Here is a 24,620-nt window from a genome sequence, read left to right on the forward strand (position 1 = left end):
TAAAACATAATAAAATTCTCACGACGTTTCGGCCACAACGCAAGCAGCCATCCTCCGTTGTGGCCGAAAAGTCGCGTGAATGTTATTATGTTTTAATAATAAAATAATAAAAATAAAACGTAATAACATTTTCACGACGTTTCGGCCACAACGCAGAACGGCTGCTTGCGTTATGGCCGAAAAGTCGTGAGAATTTCATTATGTTTTAATAATAAAGTTATAAAAATAAAACATAATAAAATTCTCACGACGTTTCGGCCACAACGCAGAACGGCTGCTTGCGTTATGGCCGAAAAGTCGTGAGAATTTCATTATGTTTTAATAATAAAGTTATAAAAATAAAACATAATAAAATTCTCACGACGTTTCGGCCACAACGCAAGCAGCCGTTCTGCGTTGTGGCCGAAACGTCGTGTGAATTTCATTATGTTTTAATAATAAAGTTATAAAAATAAAACATAATAAAATTCTCACGACGTTTCGGCCACAACGCAGAACGGCTGCTTGCGTTATGGCCGAAAAGTCGTGAGAATTTCATTATGTTTTAATAATAAAGTTATAAAAATAAAACATAATAAAATTCTCACGACGTTTCGGCCACAACGCAGAACGGCTGCTTGCGTTATGGCCGAAAAGTCGTGAGAATTTCATTATGTTTTAATAATAAAGTTATAAAAATAAAACATAATAAAATTCTCACGACGTTTCGGCCACAACGCAAGCAGCCGTTCTGCGTTGTGGCCGAAACGTCGTGTGAATTTTATTATGTTTTAATAATAAAATAATACAAATAAAACATAATAAAATTCTTACGACGTTTCGGCCACAACGCAGGACGGCTGCTTGCGTTGTGGCCAAAAAGTCGCGAGAATTTTATTATGTTTTATTGTAATTACTTTATTATTTCCCTTCCACGTGACTTTACCGAACGAACCGAGAATAAGAATCCCTGCGGTCACGAAAGCTTTACATCGAAAAATAAAAGGCTGCATTGCCTTTGAAACCGATTGCCTTACATCAGAGACAGAAGCCATTCTGTGTAGACCCGTCTCATCAGCGGTGTCAGACAGTACAAGCACAATACCACACGTGTCAGAGTATTAATAGCACGGGGTGAGTGGCTGTGTCATGGGATACATTTATTTTCCTGTATCAAAGTATACAAAATAATAATAATATGATTTTCCCCTTTCCTGCCAATATATATTTTAAAAAAACAAGAGTTGTGTTAAGATGTTCAAACAGCAAATAGAAGATTTCCTTTTGTCTTCATGTTCGCCACACGTAACCGCGTGCGGTTTATGCAACAACTTGATCCCTTGCAGATGATTTTTAGTTGGAATTTGAACATCGTAACACACTAAGGCCCTAGCCATGGAGTCAACATTGGAGGGGACCAAATCTTCCAGGAGGTCTGGGGTCCCCCCCCAAAAAATCTAAATTTGAAAACGTATTTCCTGCCATTTCCTGCCTAGAATATAAAAAAATTCGCTAACACATAGGATTTACTTTTTAGTTATTTTTAATAATCATGTCTAATAGTGTATTGTATTACATTGCTGTTTTTTACCTTTTCTTGTTTCATTGTATGTAACGGCAGAGATTAGGGATTTATAAAGTACAACCATAATTACAATCATATCGACATAAAATCTATTTAGCACGGGGTGAGTCACTATGTCATCTGTTAATTTTTTTTTCCTGTATCAATGCAAATATGCTCAAAATGTCCCCCCCCCCCCCCAATATATTGCTATAAAATATATTTTCTGTTTAAATGTTTGTGATTATGGTTGTACTTTATAAATCCCTAATCTCTGCAATTACATACAATGAAACAAGATAAGATAAAACAAAGTAAACACAGCAATGTAATACAATACACTATTAGACATTATTGTAAAAAAAAAATCCATCCCGTGTGTTCGTGAACTTTTTAAAATATTTTAGGCAGAAAATGAGTTTTCAAATTTATATTTATTTTCTGGGGGGGGGGGGGGGGGTACCCCCCAGACCCGCTGAAAGATTTGTTCCCCCCCAATGTTCACTCCATGGCTACGACCTCGGTGTGTGTTACGATGTTCAAACTCCAACTAGAAATCATCTGCAATGGATTCAAGTTGCTGCAAAAACCGCACGCGGTTACGTGTGGCGAACGTGAAGACACAATGGAATCTTCTATTTGCTGTTTGAACATCTTGACACAACTCCTGTTTTTTTAATATATATTGGCCGGAAAGGGTAGAATCCTATTCTTATTTTTCATACTTTGATAGAGGAAAATGAATGTATCCCATGACATAGCGACTGACCCCGTGCTAAAAATACTCTGACACCTTGTTCTGTCCGCCTTCAGGCCTCGTTCTTTGGTCTGACACCGCTCGCGAGACGAGTCCACACAGAATGGCTTCTTTTTCTTGGTTCTTTCGGTAAAGTCACGTAGAAGAGAAATAATAAAGTAATAAAAATAAAACATTATAAAATAATTCTCACGACGTTTCGGCCACAACGCAAGCAGCCGTCCTCAGGTGGAGAACAGGTCTGTCGAGAAGACAGAGTCTGAATGACACACCCCAGGCTTGGAGCCTCTATTTAAGCTTATTCAGACGCTGTCTTCTCGACAGACCTGTTCTTCACCTGAGGACGGCGGCTTGCGTTGTGGCCGAAACGTCGTGAGAATTATATTTAATCATGTTTTATTTTTACTATTTTATTATTTCCCTTCTACGTGACTTTACCGAAAGAACCAAGACGATGAATCCCTGCAGTCACGAAAGCTTTAAATCGAAAGAATGGCTTCTGTCTCTGATCTAGGCCAATCGGTTTCAAGGGCAATGCATCGTTATAGTATCATCAGAGGGTGTTGTGTTTGCACGTCCACCTCAAGCATTGCGTGCGTGTGGTTACCGCAGAAACTTGATTCCTTCCAAAAGGGGTCTTCTATTTGGTATGTTTGAACATCTTGACACAACCCCCAGCCGTGTTATTATTCCGAAAGGGTAAAAAAATCCGACGCTCATTTTTCATTGCGCTCAGCTCACTTTTACTCCGTTGGATTAAGGGGGGAGGAGATCGGAACGGACACCACGAAGTCACGCACGCTCACACTCGCGATCACACTCACGATCACACTCACGATCACACTCACGATCACACTCGCGCTCTGCGGAAGAGGAGAGAGCGAGAGAGCGAGCGATGAATATGCAACGTGGAGCCAAACACGCGAGTCGGGATGCAAAGCCAGGCCATGCGGGCGATGTTGATGCAGGGGCTGCGGTGATTGCCAACGCAGGGCATTTACCCCGGTCAAGTTTCAATTGGGGATGTGGTATTGGCTCGATACAGGTGTTACACACACACACACACATTACTATACACACTACTATATACACACGCACACTACACACATTACTATACACACTACTATATACACACGCACACACTACACACACACACTACACACTACTATATACACACGCACACACTACACACACACACTACACGCACACACTACACACTACACACACTACTCTGTGTGTGGGAGACACACACACTACTGTGCACACTACTATATACACACACACACTACTATATACACACGCACACACTACACACACACACTACACGCACACACTACACGCACACACACACTACTCTGTGTGTGGGAGACACACACACTACTATGCACACTACTATATACACACTACACACAAAAATCCCCCGTATAGCCTTAACAGACTGTAGGGGCAAGTGCTGTTAGCGAGCACCTATGAAGGCCGGAACGGCACACGAGGGGGTGGGTGGCCAGCACCACGCCCGACCGCCTTTGTCTCCCCAGTGGCGATTTTACACACCGTACCAGATACTCATTTGAGGCTGAGTCAACCTGGTGGAGTCCCAGGACCGGTTCGGGTATTGAACCTGGGTCGCCGGGTTCATAGCGCAGCGTGCTAACCGCTACACTACCGCCCCCCAACACACACACACTCCTCTGTGTGTGGGGGGGTGGAACTCCATACAACAGCCGTCATCCGGTGACGTCACCACAGCGGTTGTGCCAGGCTAGGTGCACTCCGAGGCCACGTGAAGTGTGGAAGGCTCTCTGCTGGTAGGAGATCACGGGACAGACCCAGCAGGTGCCGTGGGTCGGCCGACTGAGATGACCGGCAGATGCGCCACCAGCTGTACCCCCCTTACTGTGCCAGGCTAGGTGCAGGAGGTCTCGGGACAGACCCAAATGGTGCCAGGCTAGGTGCAGGATGTCTCGGGACAGACCCAAATGGTGCCATGGGTTGGCCGACTGAGATGACCGGCAGATGCGCCACCAGCTGTACCCCCCTTACTGTGCCAGGCTAGGTGCAGGAGGTCTCAAGACAGACCCAGCAGGTGCCGTGGGTCGACCGGCTGAGATGATGCACGAAGCTGTGCTTTAGCCGCCCCGGTGACCCGCCCGTTGTTGTGAGCGTCGCTCCTCTTACCCCCCGCTGTTGTTGGACGGCGACTGCCAGGGACTCATTTGAGGCTGAGTCAACCTAGGGGAGGCCCAGGAGCGATTCAGATCATCGTCACCGGCATTGGCCGTGAGCGAGAATCAAACTCGGGTGGCCGCGTTCGTAGCGCTAACCGCTGTACCACCACTCCCCGCACCATCACCACCATCATCACCACCATCATTACCACCATCATTACCACCACCGTCACCACCACCATCACCACCACCACCGTCACCATCACTATCACCACCACCACCATCACCACCATTACCACCATCACCACCACCATCACCACCACCACCATCACCACCACCGTCACCACCATCACCACCACCATCATCATCATCATCACCACCATCACCACCACCACCACCACCACTACCACCATCACCACCACCATCACCACCATAATCACCACCACCGTCACCATCACCACCACCATCATCACCACCATCACCATCATCACCACCATCACCACCACCATCAACACCACCATCACCACCACCACCATCATCACCACCACCATCATCACCACCACGATCATTACCACTACCATCACCACCACTACCGTCACCACCACCATCACCACCATCATCACCACCATCATTACCACTACCATCATCACCACCACCACCATCACCACCACCATCAACATCATGTACCTCGGGTTAGCTGCATCATAACGAGGCACTATTAACATGCCACGATTCATCCACTGCTGGATGATTGCGTCTGTACACCGTGCGAGACGTTTGGGTGGTGGTGGTGGTGGTGGGAGAGAGAGAGAGAGGGGAGGTTTAATGACCATACTTCACCACCGTGGTCCGTGCGGGTTGGTTAAAGGGCAGGGCACGTGGGTGCAAGATCACTGGCGGTGCAGGTTGGGGTCAAAGGGTGCCAAGGACGTCGTGTGGAAGAGTAGGCCAAGTCACCCTCGCCGGAGCGCCTCTCTCCCGCCGGCAGAGGGAAGCGAGCCGGCACTTTCAGGGGCTGCGCCTTCACCCCCGTCGCCTCTGTGATACACCAACCCTGGCTCGCGCCCGTTCGAGCCATCCCTGCCTCCCTCCCACCACCACCACAGCAACAGCTGCAGCAGCAGCAGCTATCAATTATACTAATTGGTGGTGACGTCACCACGCCGTCTGGCAGAGGCCACGTGGGGCTGTTGTTGATGGGGGGGGGGCGGGGGGGTTGGGGGCGGGGGGGTTGAGGGACACCCCAAGGGGGGGGCGGGGCGGGGAGTGGGAGGGTTGGGGGGACACCCCAGGGGAGGGGGCGGGGGGGTTGGGGGTTAAGGGACACCCCAGGGGGGGGGCGGGGGGGTTGGGGGCGGGGGGGGTTGAGGGACACCCCAGGGGGGGGTGGGGGGTTGGAGGGACACCCCAGGGGGGGGGCGGGGGGGTTGGGGGCGGGGGGGTTGAGGGACACCCCAAGGGGGGGGGCGGGGCGGGGGGTGGGGGGGTTGGAGGGACACCCCAGGGGGGGGGGGCTGGGGGTTGGGGGCGGGGGGGTTGAGGGACACCCCAGGGGGGGCGGGGTGTTGGGGGGACACCCCAGGGGGGGGGCTGGGGGTTGTGGGTGGGGGGGGGGTTGGGGGACACCCCAGTGGGGGGGGGGGCGGGGGAGTGGGGGGTAGACGTGTAATCGTGACCACCACCACCACCGTCACTCCCTCCTCTCGCTTCTATTCCCCTCCTGGGATCGACCGCGACGTCCCTCGCCGCTCTACCTCCACGCGCTCTCCCATTGGGTGGCGGATTGTGGTGGTGGTGGTGGTAGTTGTTGTGTCTGTGTGGTTGGTAGTGGTGCTTGGTTGTGTGGCTGGGGAGCGGTGGTGCAGCGGTTAGCGCTACGCTGCGCTACGAACCCGGGTTCGATTCCCGCTCACGGCTAATACCACCCGTGACGATTATTCAAACCGGTCCTGGGCCTCCCCTAGGTCGACTCAGCCTCAAATGAGTACCTGGTACGGTGTGTAAACATCGTCACTGGGGAGACAAAGACGGCCGGGCGTGGTGCTGGCCACCCACCCCCTCGTGTGCCGTGCCGTCCTTCAAAGGTGCTACTCGCTAACAGCACTTGCCCCTATAATCTGTGAAGGCTACACGGGGATCTTTTGTGTGTCTGTTAGTGGTTCATGGAAGCAGCTTCTGTTAGGCCGCAAAGAGGGGGCTAAACGGGCGCTCCACGTTAGTGGTGGTGGTGATCATTGAGGTTGTGTGGTTGTGGTGGTGGTGGTGGTGATCATTGAGGTTGTGTGGTTGGTAGTGGTGGTGGTGATCATTGAGGTTGTGTGGTTGTGGTGGTGGTGGTAGTGATCATTGAGGTTGTGTGGTTGGTTGTGGTGGTGGTAGTGATCATTGAGGTTGTGTGGTTGGTAGTGGTGGTGGTGGTGATCATTGAGGTTGTGTGGTTGGTAGTGGTGGTGGTGGTGATCATTGAGGTTGTGTGGTTGGTAGTGGTGGTGGTGGTGATCATTGAGGTTGTGTGGTTGGTAGTGGTGGTGGTGGTGATCATTGAGGTTGTGTGGTTGGTAGTGGTGGTGGTGGTGATCATTGAGGTTGTGTGGTTGGTAGTGGTGGTGGTGGTGATCATTGAGGTTGTGTGGTTGGTTGTGGTGGTGGTAATGATCATTGAGGTTGTGTGGTTGGTAGTGGTGGTGGTAGTGATCATTGAGGTTGTGTGGTTGGTTGTGGTGGTGGTGGTAGTGATCATTGAGGTTGTGTGGTTGGTTGTGGTGGTGGTAATGATCATTGAGGTTGTGTGGTTGGTAGTGGTGGTGGTGGTGATCATTGAGGTTGTGTTGTTGGTAGTGGTGGTGGTAGTGATCATTGAGGTTGTGTGGTTGGTTGTGGTGGTGGTAGTGATCATTGAGGTTGTGTGGTTGTGGTGGTGGTGGTGGTGATCATTGAGGTTGTGTGGTTGGTAGTGGTGGTGGTAGTGATCATTGAGGTTGTGTGGTTGGTAGTGGTGGTGGTGGTGATCATTGAGGTTGTGTGGTTGGTAGTGGTGGTGGTAGTGATCATTGAGGTTGTGTGGTTGGTAGTGGTGGTGGTGGTGATCATTGAGGTTGTGTGGTTGGTAGTGGTGGTGATCATTGAGGTTGTGTGGTTGGTAGTGGTGGTGGTGGTGATCATTGAGGTTGTGTGGTTGGTAGTGGTGGTGGTGGTGATCATTGAGGTTGTGTGGTTGGTAGTGGTGGTGGTGGTGATCATTGAGGTTGTGTGGTTGGTAGTGGTGGTGGTGGTGATCATTGAGGTTGTGTGGTTGGTAGTGGTGGTGATCATTGAGGTTGTGTGGTTGTGGTGGTGGTGGTGATCATTGAGGTTGTGTGGTTGGTTGTTGTGGTGGTAGTGATCATTGAGGTTGTGTGGTTGGTAGTGGTGGTGGTGATCATTGAGGTTGTGTGGTTGGTAGTGGTGGTGGTGGTGATCATTGAGGTTGTGTGGTTGGTAGTGGTGGTGGTGGTGATCATTGAGGTTGTGTGGTTGGTAGTGGTGGTGGTGGTGATCATTGAGGTTGTGTGGTTGGTAGTGGTGGTGGTGGTGATCATTGAGGTTGTGTGGTTGTGGTGGTGGTGGTGGTGGTGGTGGTGATCATTGAGGTTGTGTGGTTGGTAGTGGTGGTGGTAGTGATCATTGAGGTTTTGTGGTTGGTTGTGGTGGTAGTAGTGATCATTGAGGTTTTGTGGTTGGTTGTGGTGGTAGTAGTGATCATTGAGGTTGTGTGGTTGGTTGTTGTGGTGGTAGTGATCATTGAGGTTGTGTGGTTGGTAGTGGTGGTGGTGATCATTGAGGTTGTGTGGTTGGTAGTGGTGGTGGTGGTGATCATTGAGGTTGTGTGGTTGGTAGTGGTGGTGGTGGTGATCATTGAGGTTGTGTGGTTGGTAGTGGTGGTGGTGGTGATCATTGAGGTTGTGTGGTTGGTAGTGGTGGTGGTGGTGATCATTGAGGTTGTGTGGTTGTGGTGGTGGTGGTGGTGGTGGTGATCATTGAGGTTGTGTGGTTGGTAGTGGTGGTGGTGGTGATCATTGAGGTTGTGTGGTTGGTAGTGGTGGTGGTGGTGATCATTGAGGTTGTGTGGTTGGTTGTGGTGGTGGTAGTGATCATTGAGGTTGTGTGGTTGGTAGTGGTGGTGGTGGTGATCATTGAGGTTGTGTGGTTGGTAGTGGTGGTGGTGGTGATCATTGAGGTTGTGTGGTTGGTTGTGGTGGTGGTGGTAGTGATCATTGAGGTTGTGTGGTTGGTAGTGGTGGTGGTGATCATTGAGGTTGTGTGGTTGGTAGTGGTAGTGGTGGTGGTGGTAGTGATCATTGAGGTTGTGTGGTTGGTAGTGGTGATGGTGGTGGTGATCATTGAGGTTGTGTGGTTGGTAGTGGTGGTGGTGGTGATCATTGAGGTTGTGTGGTTGGTAGTGGTGGTGGTAGTGATCATTGTGGTTGTGTGGTTGGTAGTGGTGGTGGTAGTGATCATTGAGGTTGTGTGGTTGGTAGTGGTGGTGGTAGTGATCATTGTGGTTGTGTGGTTGGTAGTGGTGGTGGTGGTGATCATTGAGGTTGTGTGGTTGGGGGTGGTGGTGGTGATCATTGAGGTTGTGTGGTTGTGGTAGTGGTGGTGGTGGTGATCATTGAGGTTGTGTGGTTGTGGTAGTGGTGGTGGTGGCAGTGATCATTGAGGTTGTGTGGTTGGTAGTGGTGGTGGTAGTGATCATTGTGGTTGTGTGGTTGGTAGTGGTGGTGGTAGTGATCATTGAGGTTGTGTTGTTGGTAGTGGTGGTGGTGGTGATCATTGAGGTTGTGTGGTTGGTAGTGGTGGTGGTGGTGATCATTGAGGTTGTGTGGTTGGTAGTGGTGGTGGTGGTGATCATTGAGGTTGTGTGGTTGGTAGTGGTGGTGGTGGTGATCATTGAGGTTGTGTGGTTGGTAGTGGTGGTGGTGGTGATCATTGAGGTTGTGTGGTTGTGGTAGTGGTGGTGGTGATCATTGAGGTTATGTGGTTGGTAGTGGTGGTGGTGGTGATCATTGAGGTTGTGTGGTTGGTAGTGGTGGTGGTGATCATTGAGGTTGTGTGGTTGGTAGTGGTGGTGGTGGTGATCATTGAGGTTATGTGGTTGGTAGTGGTGGTGGTGGTGATCATTGAGGTTGTGTGGTTGTGGTAGTGGTGGTGGTAGTGATCATTGTGGTTGTGTGGTTGGTAGTGGTGGTGGTAGTGATCATTGAGGTTGTGTGGTTGGTAGTGGTGGTGGTGGTGATCATTGAGGTTATGTGGTTGGTAGTGGTGGTGGTGGTGATCATTGAGGTTGTGTGGTTGGTAGTGGTGGTGGTAGTGATCATTGAGGTTGTGTGGTTGGTTGTGGTGGTAGTAGTGATCATTGAGGTTGTGTGGTTGGTTGTGGTGGTGGTAATGATCATTGAGGTTGTGTGGTTGGTAGTGGTGGTGGTGGTGATCATTGAGGTTGTGTGGTTGGTAGTGGTGGTGGTGGTGATCATTGAGGTTGTGTGGTTGGTTGTGGTGGTAGTAGTGATCATTGAGGTTGTGTGGTTGGTTGTGGTGGTGGTGGTGGTGATCATTGAGGTTGTGTGGTTGGTTGTGGTGGTAGTAGTGATCATTGAGGTTGTGTGGTTGGTAGTGGTGGTAGTGGTGATCATTGAGGTTGTGTGGTTGGTAGTGGTGGTGGTGGTGGTGATAATTGAGGTTGTGTGGTTGGTAGTGGTGGTGGTAGTGATCATTGAGGTTATGTGGTTGGTTGTGGTGGTAGTAGTGATCATTGAGGTTGTGTGGTTGGTAGTGGTGGTGGTGATCATTGAGGTTGTGTGGTTGGTAGTGGTGGTGGTAGTGATCATTGAGGTTGTGTGGTTGGTAGTGGTGGTGGTGATCATTGAGGTTGTGTGGTTGGTAGTGGTGGTGGTGGTGATCATTGAGGTTGTGTGGTTGGTAGTGGTGGTGGTGATCATTGAGGTTGTGTGGTTGGTAGTGGTGGTGGTAGTGATCATTGAGGTTATGTGGTTGGTAGTGGTGGTGGTGGTGATCATTGAGGTTGTGTGGTTGGTAGTGGTGGTGGTGATCATTGAGGTTGTGTGGTTGGTAGTGGTGGTGGTAGTGATCATTGAGGTTGTGTGGTTGGTTGTGGTGGTGGTAGTGATCATTGAGGTTGTGTGGTTGTGGTGGTGGTGGTGATCATTGAGGTTGTGTGGTTGGTAGTGGTGGTGGTAGTGATCATTGAGGTTGTGTGGTTGGTAGTGGTGGTGGTAGTGATCATTGAGGTTGTGTGGTTGGTAGTGGTGGTTGTGGTGATCATTGAGGTTGTGTGGTTGGTAGTGGTGGTAGTAGTGATCATTGAGGTTGTGTGGTTGGTAGTGGTGGTTGTGGTGATCATTGAGGTTGTGTGGTTGGTAGTGGTGGTGGTAGTGATCATTGAGGTTGTGTGGTTGGTTGTGGTGGTGATAGTGATCATTGAGGTTGTGTGGTTGGTTGTGGTGGTGGTAGTGAACATTGAGGTTGTGTGGTTGGTAGTGGTGGTGGTGGTGATCATTGAGGTTGTGTGGTTGGTAGTGGTGGTGGTGGTAGTGAACATTGAGGTTGTGTGGTTGGTAGTGGTGGTGGTGGTAGTGAACATTGAGGTTGTGTGGTTGGTAGTGGTGGTGGTGGTGATCATTGAGGTTGTGTGGTTGGTAGTGGTGGTGGTGGTAGTGATCATTGAGGTTGTGTGGTTGGTAGTGGTGGTGGTAGTGATCATTGAGGTTGTGTGGTTGGTTGTGGTGGTGGTGGTGGTAGTGATCATTGAGGTTGTGTGGTTGGTAGTGGTGGTGGTGGTGATCATTGAGGTTGTGTGGTTGGTAGTGGTGGTGGTGGTGATCATTGAGGTTGTGTGGTTGGTAGTTGTGGTGGTGGTGATCATTGAGGTTGTGTGGTTGGTAGTGGTGGTGGTGGTGATCATTGAGGTTGTGTGGTTGGTAGTGGTGGTGGTGGTGATCATTGAGGTTGTGTGGTTGGTAGTGGTGGTGGTGGTGATCATTGAGGTTGTGTGGTTGGTAGTGGTGGTGGTGGTGATCATTGAGGTTGTGTGGTTGGTAGTGGTGGTGGTAGTGATCATTGAGGTTGTGTGGTTGGTAGTGGTGGTGGTGGTAGTGATCATTGAGGTTGTGTGGTTGGTAATGGTGGTTGTGATGGTTGTGGTGGTGATCTGCAATCGGCACCACAACACTCGCCCACGATGTCTCCATGCCAGACGATGGCGGTGTGCGTGTTCGGAAATAACAAATCAAATTCGCTGCTAAACGTCATTTTTATTGGTTTGCAGATGAAGACAAATATCCCCCATGTAGCCTTTTGCAGCTATAGGGGAAAGTGCTATGAGTGAGCACACATGAAAGCCGATACGACACGCAGACAAAGATCCCCCGTGTAGCCTCGAACAGGATGTTAGGGCAAGTGCCATTAGCGAGCACCCATTAAGGCCGGCACGGCACGCAAGGGGGTTGGTGGGTCAGCACCATGCCCGGCCACCTTTGTCTCCCCAGTGCCGATGTGTTACAGCGCCCCGTACTCATTTAAGGCTGAGTCGACCTCGGCAACGCCCAGGATCGGTTCAGATATTCGCCGTCATTGTTATTGGTCGTGAGCGGGAATCAATCTCGTGATGCCGGCTTGGTAGTTACAGTGCGCTAACCACTGCGCCACCACTCCCCACTAGCAACAACAACAACAACATCAACAACACCACACGCCATTCGTCACTAAGTTGCGGTGACATCCCTGCAGCGTTTGTACCGGTGCACGTGAACGTTGAGGTCTTCACGTGAAGTGTCGAAGGCTCGCTGCTGGCAGGAGGTCACCGGACAGACCCCCACGCGAGTGCAATGGGTTGACCGACCGAGACGACTGACAGATGCACTACCTGTGCTCCACACTTAGCCACATCGCTGCGTTATTATCGTTGCTGGAGGGCGACTGCCTCTCCAACTGCCCAGGAAGCGTCCTTCACCAACCTCCTCCTCCTCTTCCACAGAGGTCGAACTTGACACCGCTCCACGCGCTCACACATCGCTTTCTCCAACCTGTCAACTTTTTCCCGACACTCGTGTTGATGGGAGATGTCCCAAAAAAAAGAATGTGGCCACTTTCTACCACCTGAGTCTCCAGCGTTTGATCACCTAGCACGCCTCTCACATTACGTGCACTCGTTGTCTATTCTCACTGTGTAGGACAGGGGGAGATCATACAAACTCCACTCACTCACTCGGTAGGACAGGGGGAGATGATACAAACTCCACTCACTCACTCTCACTCTGTAGGGCATGGGGAGATCACACAAACTCCACTCACTCACTGTGTAGAACAGGGGGAGATGATACAAACTCCACTCACTCACTCTCACTCTGTAGGGCATGGGGAGATCACACAAACTCCACTCACTCACTGTGTAGAACAGGGGGAGATGATACAAACTCCACTCTCTAACTCGGTAGGACAGGGGGAGATCATACAAACTCCACTCACTCTCACTCGGTAGGACAGGGGGAGATCATACAAACTCCACTCACTCACTCTGTAGAACAGGGGGAGATGATACAAACTCCACTCACTCACTCTCACTCTGTAGGGCATGGGGAGATCACACAAACTCCACTCACTCACTGTGTAGAACAGAGGGAGATGATACAAACTCCACTCTCTAACTCGGTAGGACAGGGGGAGATCATACAAACTCCACTCACTCACTCTGTAGGACAGGGGGAGATCATACAAACTCCACTCACTCACTCTGTAGGACAGGGGGAGATCACACAAACTCCACTCACTCACTGTGTAGGACAGGGGGAGATCATACAAACTCCACTCACTCACTCTCACTCTGTAGGGCATGGGGAGATCATACAAACTCCACTCACTCACTCTGTAGGACAGGGGGAGATCATACAAACTCCACTCACTCACTCTGTAGGACAGGGGGAGATCATACAAACTCCACTCACTCACTCTGTAGGACAGGGGGAGATCACACAAACTCCACTCACTCACTGTGTAGGACAGGGGGAGATCATACAAACTCCACTCACTCACTCTCACTCTGTAGGGCATGGGGAGATCATACAAACTCCACTCACTCACTCTGTAGGACAGGGGGAGATCATACAAACTCCACTCACTCACTCTGTAGGACAGGGGGAGATCATACAAACTCCACTCACTCACTCTGTAGAACAGGGGGAGATCATACAAACTCCACTCACTCACTCTGTAGAACAGGGGGAGATGATACAAACTCCACTCACTCACTCTGTAGAACAGGGGGAGATGATACAAACTCCACTCACTCACTCTGTAGGACAGGGGGAGATCATACAAACTCCACTTACTCACTCTGTAGAACAGGGGGAGATCATACAAACTCCACTCACTCACTCTGTAGAACAGGGGGAGATGATACAAACTCCACTCACTCACTCTCACTCTGTAGGGCATGGGGAGATCACACAAACTCCACTCACTCACTCTCACTCTGTAGGGCATGGGGAGATCACACAAACTCCACTCACTCACTCTCACTCTGTAGGGCATGGGGAGATCACACAAACTCCACTCACTCACTCTCACTCTGTAGGGCATGGGGAGATCACACAAACTCCACTCACTCACTGTGTAGAACAGAGGGAGATGATACAAACTCCACTCTCTAACTCGGTAGGACAGGGGGAGATCATACAAACTCCACTGACTCATACTCGGTAGGACAGGGGGAGATCATACAAACTCCACTCACTCACTCTGTAGGACAGGGGGAGATCATACAAACTCCACTCACTCACTCTGTAGGACAGGGGGAGATCATACAAACTCCACTCACTCACTCTGTAGGACAGGGGGAGATCATACAAACTCCACTCACTCACTCCCACTCTGTAGGACATGGGGAGATCATACAAACTCCACTCACTCACTGTGTAGAACAGAGGGAGATGATACAAACTCCACTCTCTAACTCGGTAGGACAGGGGGAGATCATACAAACTCCACTGACTCATACTCGGTAGGACAGGGGGAGATCATACAAACTCCACTCACTCACTCTGTAGGACAGGGGGAGATCATACAAACTCCACTCACTCACTCTGTAGGACAGGGGGAGATCATACAAACTCCACTCACTCACTCTGTAGGACAGGGGGAGATCATACAAACTCCACTCACTCACTCCCACTCTGTAGGACATGGGGAGATCATACAAACTCCACTCTTACTCTGTAGGACATGGGGAGATGATACAAACTCCACTCACTCACTCACTCTGTAGGACATGGGAAGATCATACAGACTCCACTCACTCACTGTGTAGGACATGGGGAGATCATACAAACTCCACTCTTACTCTGCAGGATAAGGGGAGATCATACAAACTCCACTCACTCATTCTCACTCTGTAGGGCATGGGGAGATCATACAAACTCCACTCACTCACTCTCACTCTGTAGGACATGGGGAGATCATACAGACTCCACTCACTCACTCTCACTCTGTAGGACATGGGGAGATCATACAGACTCCACTCACTCACTGTGTAGGACATGGGGAGATCATGCAAACTCCACTCACTCACTCACTCTCACTCGGTAGGACATGGGAAATCATACAAATTCCACTCACTCTCACTCTGTAGGACATGGGGAGATCATACAAACTCCACTCACTCACTGTGTAGGACAGGGGGAGATCTTACAAACTACACTCACTCACTCACTCTGTAGGACAAGGGGAGATGATACAAACTCCACTCACTCACTCTGTAGGACATGGGGAGATCATACAAACCCCACTCACTCATTCTAACTCTACAGAACAGGGGGAGATCATACACCCTCCACTCACTCACAGCCGCTTCTTGATGGGTTGTCGAGGTTGCCCTTGGGCCTGACAAGAAGCAGACACTGACCACCATCGATTGTTTGACCGCGTGCGTATGGGAGTCTGCGTCTCTGTGTTGGTCTGTGTTTGTGTGTGTGCACGTGTGCGTGTGTGTAATGCATGTATATACAAGTGTGTGCATGAGTGCGTGTGTAAGCGTGGGGAGAGGTGGTGTAGCGGTCAGCGCTTCGCTGTGACGATTATTTGAACCGGTCCTGGGCCTCCCCTAGGTCGACTCAGCCTCAAATGAGTACCTGGTGCGATGTGTAAACATCGCCACTGGGGAGACAAAGGCGGCCGGGCGTGGTGATGACCACCCCTCCCCCTCGTGTGCCGTGCCGGCCTTCGTAGGTGATCGCTAGCGGCGCTTGCCCCAACAGTCTGCTGAGGCTTCACGGGGGATCTTTGTCTTTGTGTAAGCGTTGCGAACCCGGCGACCCGAGTTAGATTTCCGCTCGTAAATGTCAAGCGATCCTGGGCCTCCCCTAGATCGGCTCGGCCTCAAATGAGTGCCTGCTGCTTGTGTCTCAAACATCGCCACAAGGGAGACAAAGGCGGCCGGGCGTGGTGATGGCCACCCACCCCCTCGTGTGCCGTGCCGGCCTTCACAGTCGCTACTCGCTAGCAGCACTTGCCCCTAACGCATGTTAAACGCTACACGAGGGATCGTTGTCTTTGTGTGTTTGCATGAGTGTACGTGTGTGAGTGTGTGTGTCAATGCTTGTGCGTGCAATGGGCAATCCACCGTGACGCAGAATCTATGATTACGAAGACATTCGTTAAACGATGATGATGATGGTGGACAAATGATGGCTTTGCTGCTGATGATGATGACGATAACTGTGGACAAATGATGGCTTTGCTGCTGCTGCTGATGATGATGATAACAGTGGACAGATGATGTCGCTGCTGCTGATGATGATGATGACAGTGGACAATCGATGGCTTTGCTGCTGCTGATGATGATGATGATGACAGTGTACAATCGATTGGCTTTGCTGCTGCTGATGATGATGACAGTGGACAGATGATGGCTTTGCTGCTGCTGATGATGATGATGATAACAGTGGACAATCGATTGGCTTTGCTGCTGCTGATGATGATGACAGTGGACAAATGATGGCTTTGCTGCTGCTGATGATGATGATGATGATAACAGTGGACAAATGATGGCTTTGCTGCTGCTGATGATGATGATGATAACAGTGGACAAATGATGGCTTTTCTGCTGCTGATGATGATGATGATGACAGTGGACAATCGATGGCTTTGCTGCTGCTGCTGATGATGATGATGATGACAGTGTACAATCGATTGGCTTTGCTGCTACTGATGATGATGACAGTGGACAATCGATGGCTTTGCTGCTGCTGATGATGATGATGATGATAACAGTGGACAAACGATGCCTTTGCTGCTGCTGCTGCTGCTGAAGATGATGATCCTGATGTCACTGCTGTTGATGATTAATCATCCGACACGCGTAGTCGTTCCCACGGCGCACGAAGTCAAGAAAGGCGCCGCCGCTGCGTCTCGCGGGCACCAGACGGGGCCCTGCGTCTGTGTTTTGTGCCCGGGGGCAGCCTTGGGGCACCCCCAGGGGCAGCTTTCTCTGCGTGGCACGAGGCGGTGATCGCTCAGGGTCCGCGGACACGGCCTGCGGTGATGTCGCAGTTGGAGCGAGGAGGGAGGGAGGGAGAGGGGGGGGCGATGCTGATGCTGCTGCTGTTGTTGTTTTATTTAGCGGTGTAACTTTTGTGCGTATATTTTATTTAATTTTGGAAAAAAACGTTGACGACCGTGACACCGACACGGTGGTCTTGCGCATGACCCCGCGGTGGTGTTGGTGGTCGTGTAGGAGTCACGGTATCACCATCACCATCACAACCACTATCACCATCACCACCATCACCCCCACCATCACCATCACCACCATCACCATCATCACCTCCAATATCACCACCACCATCACCCCCACCATCACCATCACCTCCATCACCACCACCATCACCACCATCACCAACATCACCATCACCACTATCCCCACCATCACCACCATCACCATCACAACCACTATCACCATCACCACCATCACCATCACCACCATCACCACCATCACCACCACTATCACCATCACCATCATCACCATCACCACCACTATAACCATCACCACCACCACTATCACCATCACCACCATCATCACCACCACCATCACCCCCACTATCACCATCACCACCACCATCACCATCACAACCATCACCATCACCACCATCACCCCCACCATCACCATCATCACCTCCAATATCACCACCACCATCACTCCCACTATCACCATCACCCCCATCACCACCACCAACATCACCATCATCACCACCATCACAACCACTATCACCATCACCACCATCACCACCATCACAACCACTATCACCATCACCACCATCACCATCATCACCATCACCACCATCACCATCATCACCTCCAATATCACCACCACCATCACCACCACTATCACCATCATCATCACCATCACCAACATCACCCCACTATCACCATCACCACCCCTATCACCATCACCCCCACTATCACCATCACCACCATCACCACCATCACCACCCCCACCATCATCACCACCACCATCACCACCACCATCACCACCACCATCACCACCATCACCACCACCATCACCCCCACTATCACCATCACAACCATCACCATCATCATCACCACCACCATCACCACCACCATCACCACCATCACCACCATCACCATCACCACCACCATCACCCCCACTATCACCATCACAACCATCACCACCATTACCACCACCACCATCACCACCCCAACCATTACCACCATCACTTCCACTATCACCATCACAACCATCCCCACCACCACCCCTACTATCACCACCACCTCTCTCTACCCCTCTCTGTCTCTGGCTCGGCTCTGCGATGTCTCGCGATCTGACGGCGTCCCCTCGTGGACGCTAAGAATGAGACCGAGCCAGGAGATTGGAGCTCGCCTCTCACCAGGGCAATGCGCGCTTCCGTGAGAGTGCATTGGGGGGTGGCGCGGTGGTTAGCGCGCTGCGCTACGAAACGGGCAACCGGGAGTTAAGACTGTAAACTAATTTAATTTTAGCAGGTAAGGCCCGCTGAGCTCATGTACGGCTCTGTTTGTTTTTTAAATCCTTCATATTAAGTTCACTTGCTTGCTTGCGCGCTTACGACCGTGCAAATCTTTCGGTCGTTTTTTAACCCACTTCCCGTGATCCAATCGAGCTGACATTTTGCACACAGACTCGTTGTGCGTGACAATTTATTTTCGTGAAAATTTTGTTCCAAAAGTTTACACTTTTTAGGGAAATTTTTTTTTCATATTTAATTTCAAATACCAATGTGATGAAAATGAAACTCTTACTCAAGAGAAACAGAAATGAATACTAAAATAAAACCGATGCCACGCATATAAAGGATTTATAGTGAAAAACTTTGTTTTTACGGGTTAATTTTTGTCAGAAGCGACCTGGCCACCAATGTTAGCTCAACGAAGTGGATTTTCGTGGGGCAATGCAGAGAAGCAAACAAATACTGTGAACGCGTGGTGGTGTTGATTCTGCGCGTGAAGAGGAAAACCGCAGGGTCCGGAAAAAAATGCAAGCGACCACGGGGAGAGAGACGCGCAAACTGCACACTCCAAATATACAGCAGCAGCAGCAGGCATCGTCAGGGTCGGGATCGAACCCACGACCTCCTGCAGACCCATAGAGATACACAGAGACCCATAAAGACCCATATAGATACATAGATACCCATAGAGATACATAGAGACCCATAGAGATACATAGAGAATAATAGAGATACATAGAGGTCCATAGAGACCCATAGAGACCCATAGAGATATATAGAGATACACAGAGACCCATAGAGACCCATAGAGATACATAGAGACCCATAGAGATACATAGAGACCCATAGAGATACATAGAGAATAATAGAGATACATAGAGGTCCATAGAGACCCATAGAGATACATAGAGATACATAGAGACCCATAGAGATACATAGATAATAATAGAGATACATAGAGGTCCATAGAGACCCATAGAGACCCATAGAGATACATAGAGAATAATAGAGATACACAGAGACCCATAGAGACCCATAGAGATACATAGAGACCCATAGAGATACATAGAGACCCATAGAGATATAGAGAATAATAGAGACCCATAGAGACCCATAGAGATACATAGAGACCCCACAGTAAAACCGACTGTGGTCTGTGCGCTCCTTCAACGGAGGAGAAGGAACAGCGACACGACACGAACTCTCTCTGTCTCTCTCGCTCTCTCTCTCTCTCTGCTGAATCCTTCTCGTGGTGTCCAGCAGACCGGCGCGTTGACATCCAGCCGCCAGAGGTCGCAAACTGGTTTTGATTCCGTACCCGTACCCATACCCGGCCGGGTATGGGTACCCGTTCCCTCCCCGCACCCTACCCGAAATGAGTGACAAACGGTTACTCACCAGTGACTCAACGGCCTACCCGTACGCGTACCCGGCCGCACCAGGGTCGCAAATGGGTACCCGTACCCGTACCCGGCCGGGTACGTGTAGCCGGGTATCGGGTAGGGTACGGGTATCGGATACCCGGTTGCGACCTCTGCCAGCCGCTGAACGTCATCGCCACGCAGACGAGAGCAGAGTTCGTCTAACACGGAGGCCCGCGCAGAGTTGAGAGGGTAACTTGCCGAGTGGCTGCTGCTGCTGCTGTTGCTGTTGTTGGTTGTGCACCACCACCACTGCCAACGCAGCAGCAGCAGCATCAATACCAACAGCCGCAATTCGCCACGAAGTGACGGCGACGTCACCACGAAGCCTGTGCCAGGCTAGGTGCACTTTGAGGCCGCCACGTGAAGTGTCGAAGGCTCGCTGCTGGCAGGAGGAGGTCTCGGGACAGACCCAGCAGGTGCCACGGGTTGGCTGACTGAGATGACCGCTGTACCCCCCTTACTGTGCCAACTTGCTGCATTTTAGCCGCCCGGCGCTCCGCTCGTTGTTGTGAGCGTCGCTCCTCTGCCCTCCGTTGTTGCTGGAGGGCGACTGCCTCCAACTGCCCAGTAGCGTCCTTCACGAGCCTCCTCCATGGATCAGAACACCGCGTGTGTGTGTGTGTGTGATGAGAACAGTGTTAAAAGTACAACGCTGCTGGACATCACAGCCTTCGTACGCAAGAACAGATTTCAACGACACGTGACTGGTGTGGAGATTTCGGGTGAATAATGAAGTTTGCAGGCGTTTGCTGTATATTTGGAGTTTTCGTGTCTCTCTCTCATCATCATCACAGTGGATAGGAGATGTTAACTACCTCGCCTGGTATACAGGAGGTCGTGGGTTCGATCCCAACCACGACGCCTGCTGTTGTATACTTGGAGTTTTCGGTGTCTCTCTTCCAGTGGTCGCGTTGATTTTTCTCGAGGGTCCTCCGGTTTCTTTTTCCCCCGCCGCGTTTAGAAATCGTCAACATCGCCACGCGTTCAGCGTATTTGCCCGCTGCCATAAATGTCCACGTGATGATGACGACGATGACGACGACGACGAGCCACACTTCGTTGAGATGTCTCTTGCGATCGCCCAGGGTCGCTTCTGAAAATGAACTGCAACAGCTGAGTGGTTGGGGTCCCTTACCTGGTATGAGATCAAATAAAGATGAACTAAAACACAACACAGTCGTGTGACATGCCAAGTACGATGGATGATGTTTGGTTGTGCACCACCACTGCCAAGGGTGGCAGCAGTAGCAGCAGCATCACCGACACTATCAACGTCGTCTAGAATATCTATTTGAGCAAGTTTTTGACTTAAAACTTTCGTGACTGCAAGGAATTCATATTTCTTGGTTCTTTCGGTAAAGTCACGTAGGTATAAAATAAATTAATTAATTTGATTAAAATACGAATGTTTAAATTAATTGAAAAACATTAAAGCAAAAAACCCACAATAAAAATTGTCACATAAAAATTTAATAAAATGAAAAATAATAAAAGCAAAAAAAAGCCCATGACGTTTCGATCGCAACACACGTGGTCTTCTCTCCGCCTGATGAAGGCCGCTTGTCTTGCGATCGAAACGTCGTGGGATTTTTGCTTTTATTATTTTTAATTTATTTTCGTTAAAAATTTTACGTTTTAATTTTATTTAGCTATTTTTATTGTTTTCTTTTGCTTTTATTATTTAAAAAAAATGTTTTACATTTATTTTATTTTACTATTTTTATCGTGCTTTTTTGCTTTTATTATTGTAAAAAAAAATTTCTATCTACGTGACTTTACCGAAAGAACCAATTATTTTTTATAGTAGCAGCAGGGACACCATCAGTAGAAAATGATTCGATGTAAATACTCGACCGCAAAAATAATAACGAGAATAAAGGTGATGGTGAATTCAGAGAAACATAACATTCGGATGACCGCCGTTCACAGTAGTGTGACTTTAAAAATATTACGAGCACTTATAATGATTGCAGCTACGATGTAGGCGCTGCTGTATGCATCTAATCAGTGCCCTACCTCATTAAAGACCAACTCAGACCTTATTGGTCACCCAGTTGCCCCTTATACATTTCAACGTTCATCCTACAAAGTCCCATCACAAGGGAGAAACACAAACAAATAGACACTCACCACTCCTACACTCACCACTAGTACACTCACCACTACACTCACCACTAGTACACTCACCACTACACTCACCACTCCTACACTCACCACTAGTACACTCACCACTACACTCACCACTAGTACAGAGCCGATGCTCTTGTAAGAGGCGGTCTGGTGACTCAGGGTGCCGTGATCCCAGCTTGGCCAGAGCTGGATCAGCTGGCCTCCCCTAGCCCTGTAGTGGTGGACCTGGGGCAGAGGTCGCAACCGGGTACCCGATACCCGTACCCTACCCGATACCCGGCTACCCGTACCCGGCCGGGTACGGGTACGGGTAGCCGTTTGCGACCCTGGTGCGGCCGGGTACGGGTACGGGTAGACCGTGCGTCACTGGTGAGTCACCGTTTGTCACTCATTTCGGGTAGGGTACGGGTAGGGAACGGGAACCCGTACCCGGCTGGGTACGGGTTCCCATTTGCGACCCTGGTGCGGCCGGGTACGGGTACGGGTAAGGAATCAAAACCCGTTTGCGACCTCTGACCTGGGAGCAGGCTAGCCGGGCTAGCGTTAGTAAGGGTCTCCCTGTTAGACGGGTGAAAGTGCCGTTACCCCTTCGAGTGTTGCATACATTGATTGGCCTGTGCTGAGTGTGAAGTTAGAATAAATAAGTGTGCCTCCGACTACGCCGTCTACGTCTCCTTGAACTCGCTACACAAGTTAGAAAAGCATCAATGCTCACGGCCCTGCCACGCTGATGATGATGTAGTGGGGGAGGCGGGATGGGGTGGAGGGGGAGGGAGGGAGGGAGGGTAACGGAGCAAGGGGATCAGGAGACGAGCATGGGCAGGAAGTGAGCCGAGGGGTGCTGGGCTCTGGTCTTGGTCCCCCGTCTGGGTACCCCCTTGCCGTTCAGGGCCAGGAACATCTGGCGGCCCCGGAGGGACCCGCGGGGTCTCCCGGCTCCAAGGGGCCTCGGGCGCCGAGCCCGGCCGGCGCTGCGGGCCCTCTGGGGCCCACCCCGGGAGGCCCCGTCCGCGTGTCGCCACGTGCGGGAGGCGTACGTGTTGTAGCCGTTCTCCTCGATGCGCTCCCAGAAGCGGCAGTCGTCACCGAAGTTCTTCTGTGAGGGGTGGGATGGGTGGTGAGGTGAATGGTGAGATGGGTGGTGAGATGGTGAGATGGGGTGGATGGGGTGGATGGTGAGGTGGGTGGGATGGGTGGTGAGGTGGTTGGAATGGGTGGTGAGGTGGGTGGTGAGATGGGTGGTGGGATGGGTGGGTGAGATGGGTGGTGGGTGGTGAGGTGGGTGGGGGGGATGGGTGGTGGGGTGGATGGTGAGGTGGGTGGGATGGGTGGTGAGGTGGTTGGAATGGGTGGTGAGGTGGGTGGTGAGATGGGTGGTGGGATGGGTGGTGAGGTGGGTGGTGAGATGGGTGGTGAGATGGGTGGTGAGATGGGTGGTGGGATGGGTGGTGAGGTGGGTGGTGAGATGGGTGGTGAGATGGGTGGTGAGATGGGTGGTGAGATGGGTGGTGAGATGGACGGTGAGATGGGTGGTGAGATGGGTGGTGAGATGGGTGGTGAGATGGAGGGTGAGATGGGTGGTGAGGTGGGTGGGATGGGTGGTGAGATGGGTGGTGAGATGGGTGGTGAGGTGGGTGGTGAGGTGGGTGGTGAGATGGGTGGTGAGATGGGTGGGTGGGATGGGTGGTGAGATGGGTGGTGAGATGGAGGGTGAGATGGGTGGTGAGGTGGGTGGGATGGGTGGTGAGATGGGTGGTGAGATGGGTGGTGAGGTGGGTGGTGAGGTGGGTGGTGAGATGGGTGGTGAGATGGGTGGGTGGGATGGGTGGTGAGATGGGTGGTGAGGTGGATGGTGAGATGGGTGGTGAGATGGGTGGTGAGATGGGTGGTGAGATAGGTGGTGAGATGGGTGGGTGGGATGGGTGGTGAGATGGGTGGTGGGATGGGTGGTGAGATGGGTGGGTGGGATGGGTGGTGAGATGGGTGGTGAGATGGGTGGTGAGATGGGTGGTGAGATGGGTGATGAGATGGGTGGTGGGATGAATGGTGGGATGGGTGGTGAGATGGGTGGTGAGATGGGTGATGTGATGGATGGTGAAGTGAATTGTGAGATGAGTGGTGGGATGGATGGTGAAGTGAATTGTGAGATGAGTGGTGGGATAGATGGTGAGGTGAATGGTGAGATGAGTGGTGGGATGGATGGTGAGGTGAATGGTGAGATGAGTGGTGGGATGGGTGGTGAGGTGAATGGTGAGATGGTAAGAGAGAGATTGGGGAGAGACGGTGAGATGGGTGCTGGGAGAGGGGGGGGTGATGACACTGCAGGGTGGTGCTGGGGGAGTTGGGGGGGTGGGGGGAGTTGGGGGGGTGGGGGGAGTTGGGGGGGGGGGCTGTAGCGTGTGGGGGGGGGGGGGTGGGGGGGGCTCTACCGTGCTGTAGACTCGGCCCTTCTTGTCCATCGCGAGGAAGAAGTTGCTCTCCACCCCGCGTATCGCCACCACCCCCACCTCCACCGCGGTGATCTCCAGCACATCTGGGTCAAGG

The 24,620-nt window shown here is 51.1% G+C and overlaps 1 protein-coding gene across 1 annotated transcript in view; it reads right to left on the reverse strand.

Annotated features, from left to right (window-relative positions):
- Positions 1-22,878: 22,878 nt before the first annotated feature.
- The window catches only part of LOC144950729 (fibroblast growth factor 10-like), a 34,516-nt gene continuing 32,774 nt past the window's right edge, over positions 22,879-24,620 (reverse strand). The window contains exons 3-5 of the mRNA XM_078880802.1: positions 24,506-24,609; positions 23,084-23,172; positions 22,879-22,984 (exon numbers count right to left, since the gene is read on the reverse strand). Coding sequence (XP_078736928.1) covers positions 22,879-22,984; positions 23,084-23,172; positions 24,506-24,609 — 299 coding nt within the window. The remainder of the gene's footprint in view (positions 22,985-23,083; positions 23,173-24,505; positions 24,610-24,620) is intronic.

The sequence above is a fragment of the Lampetra fluviatilis genome, chromosome 59, assembly GCF_964198595.1.
Source record: "Lampetra fluviatilis chromosome 59, kcLamFluv1.1, whole genome shotgun sequence".
NCBI classification, from domain to species: domain Eukaryota; kingdom Metazoa; phylum Chordata; class Hyperoartia; order Petromyzontiformes; family Petromyzontidae; genus Lampetra; species Lampetra fluviatilis.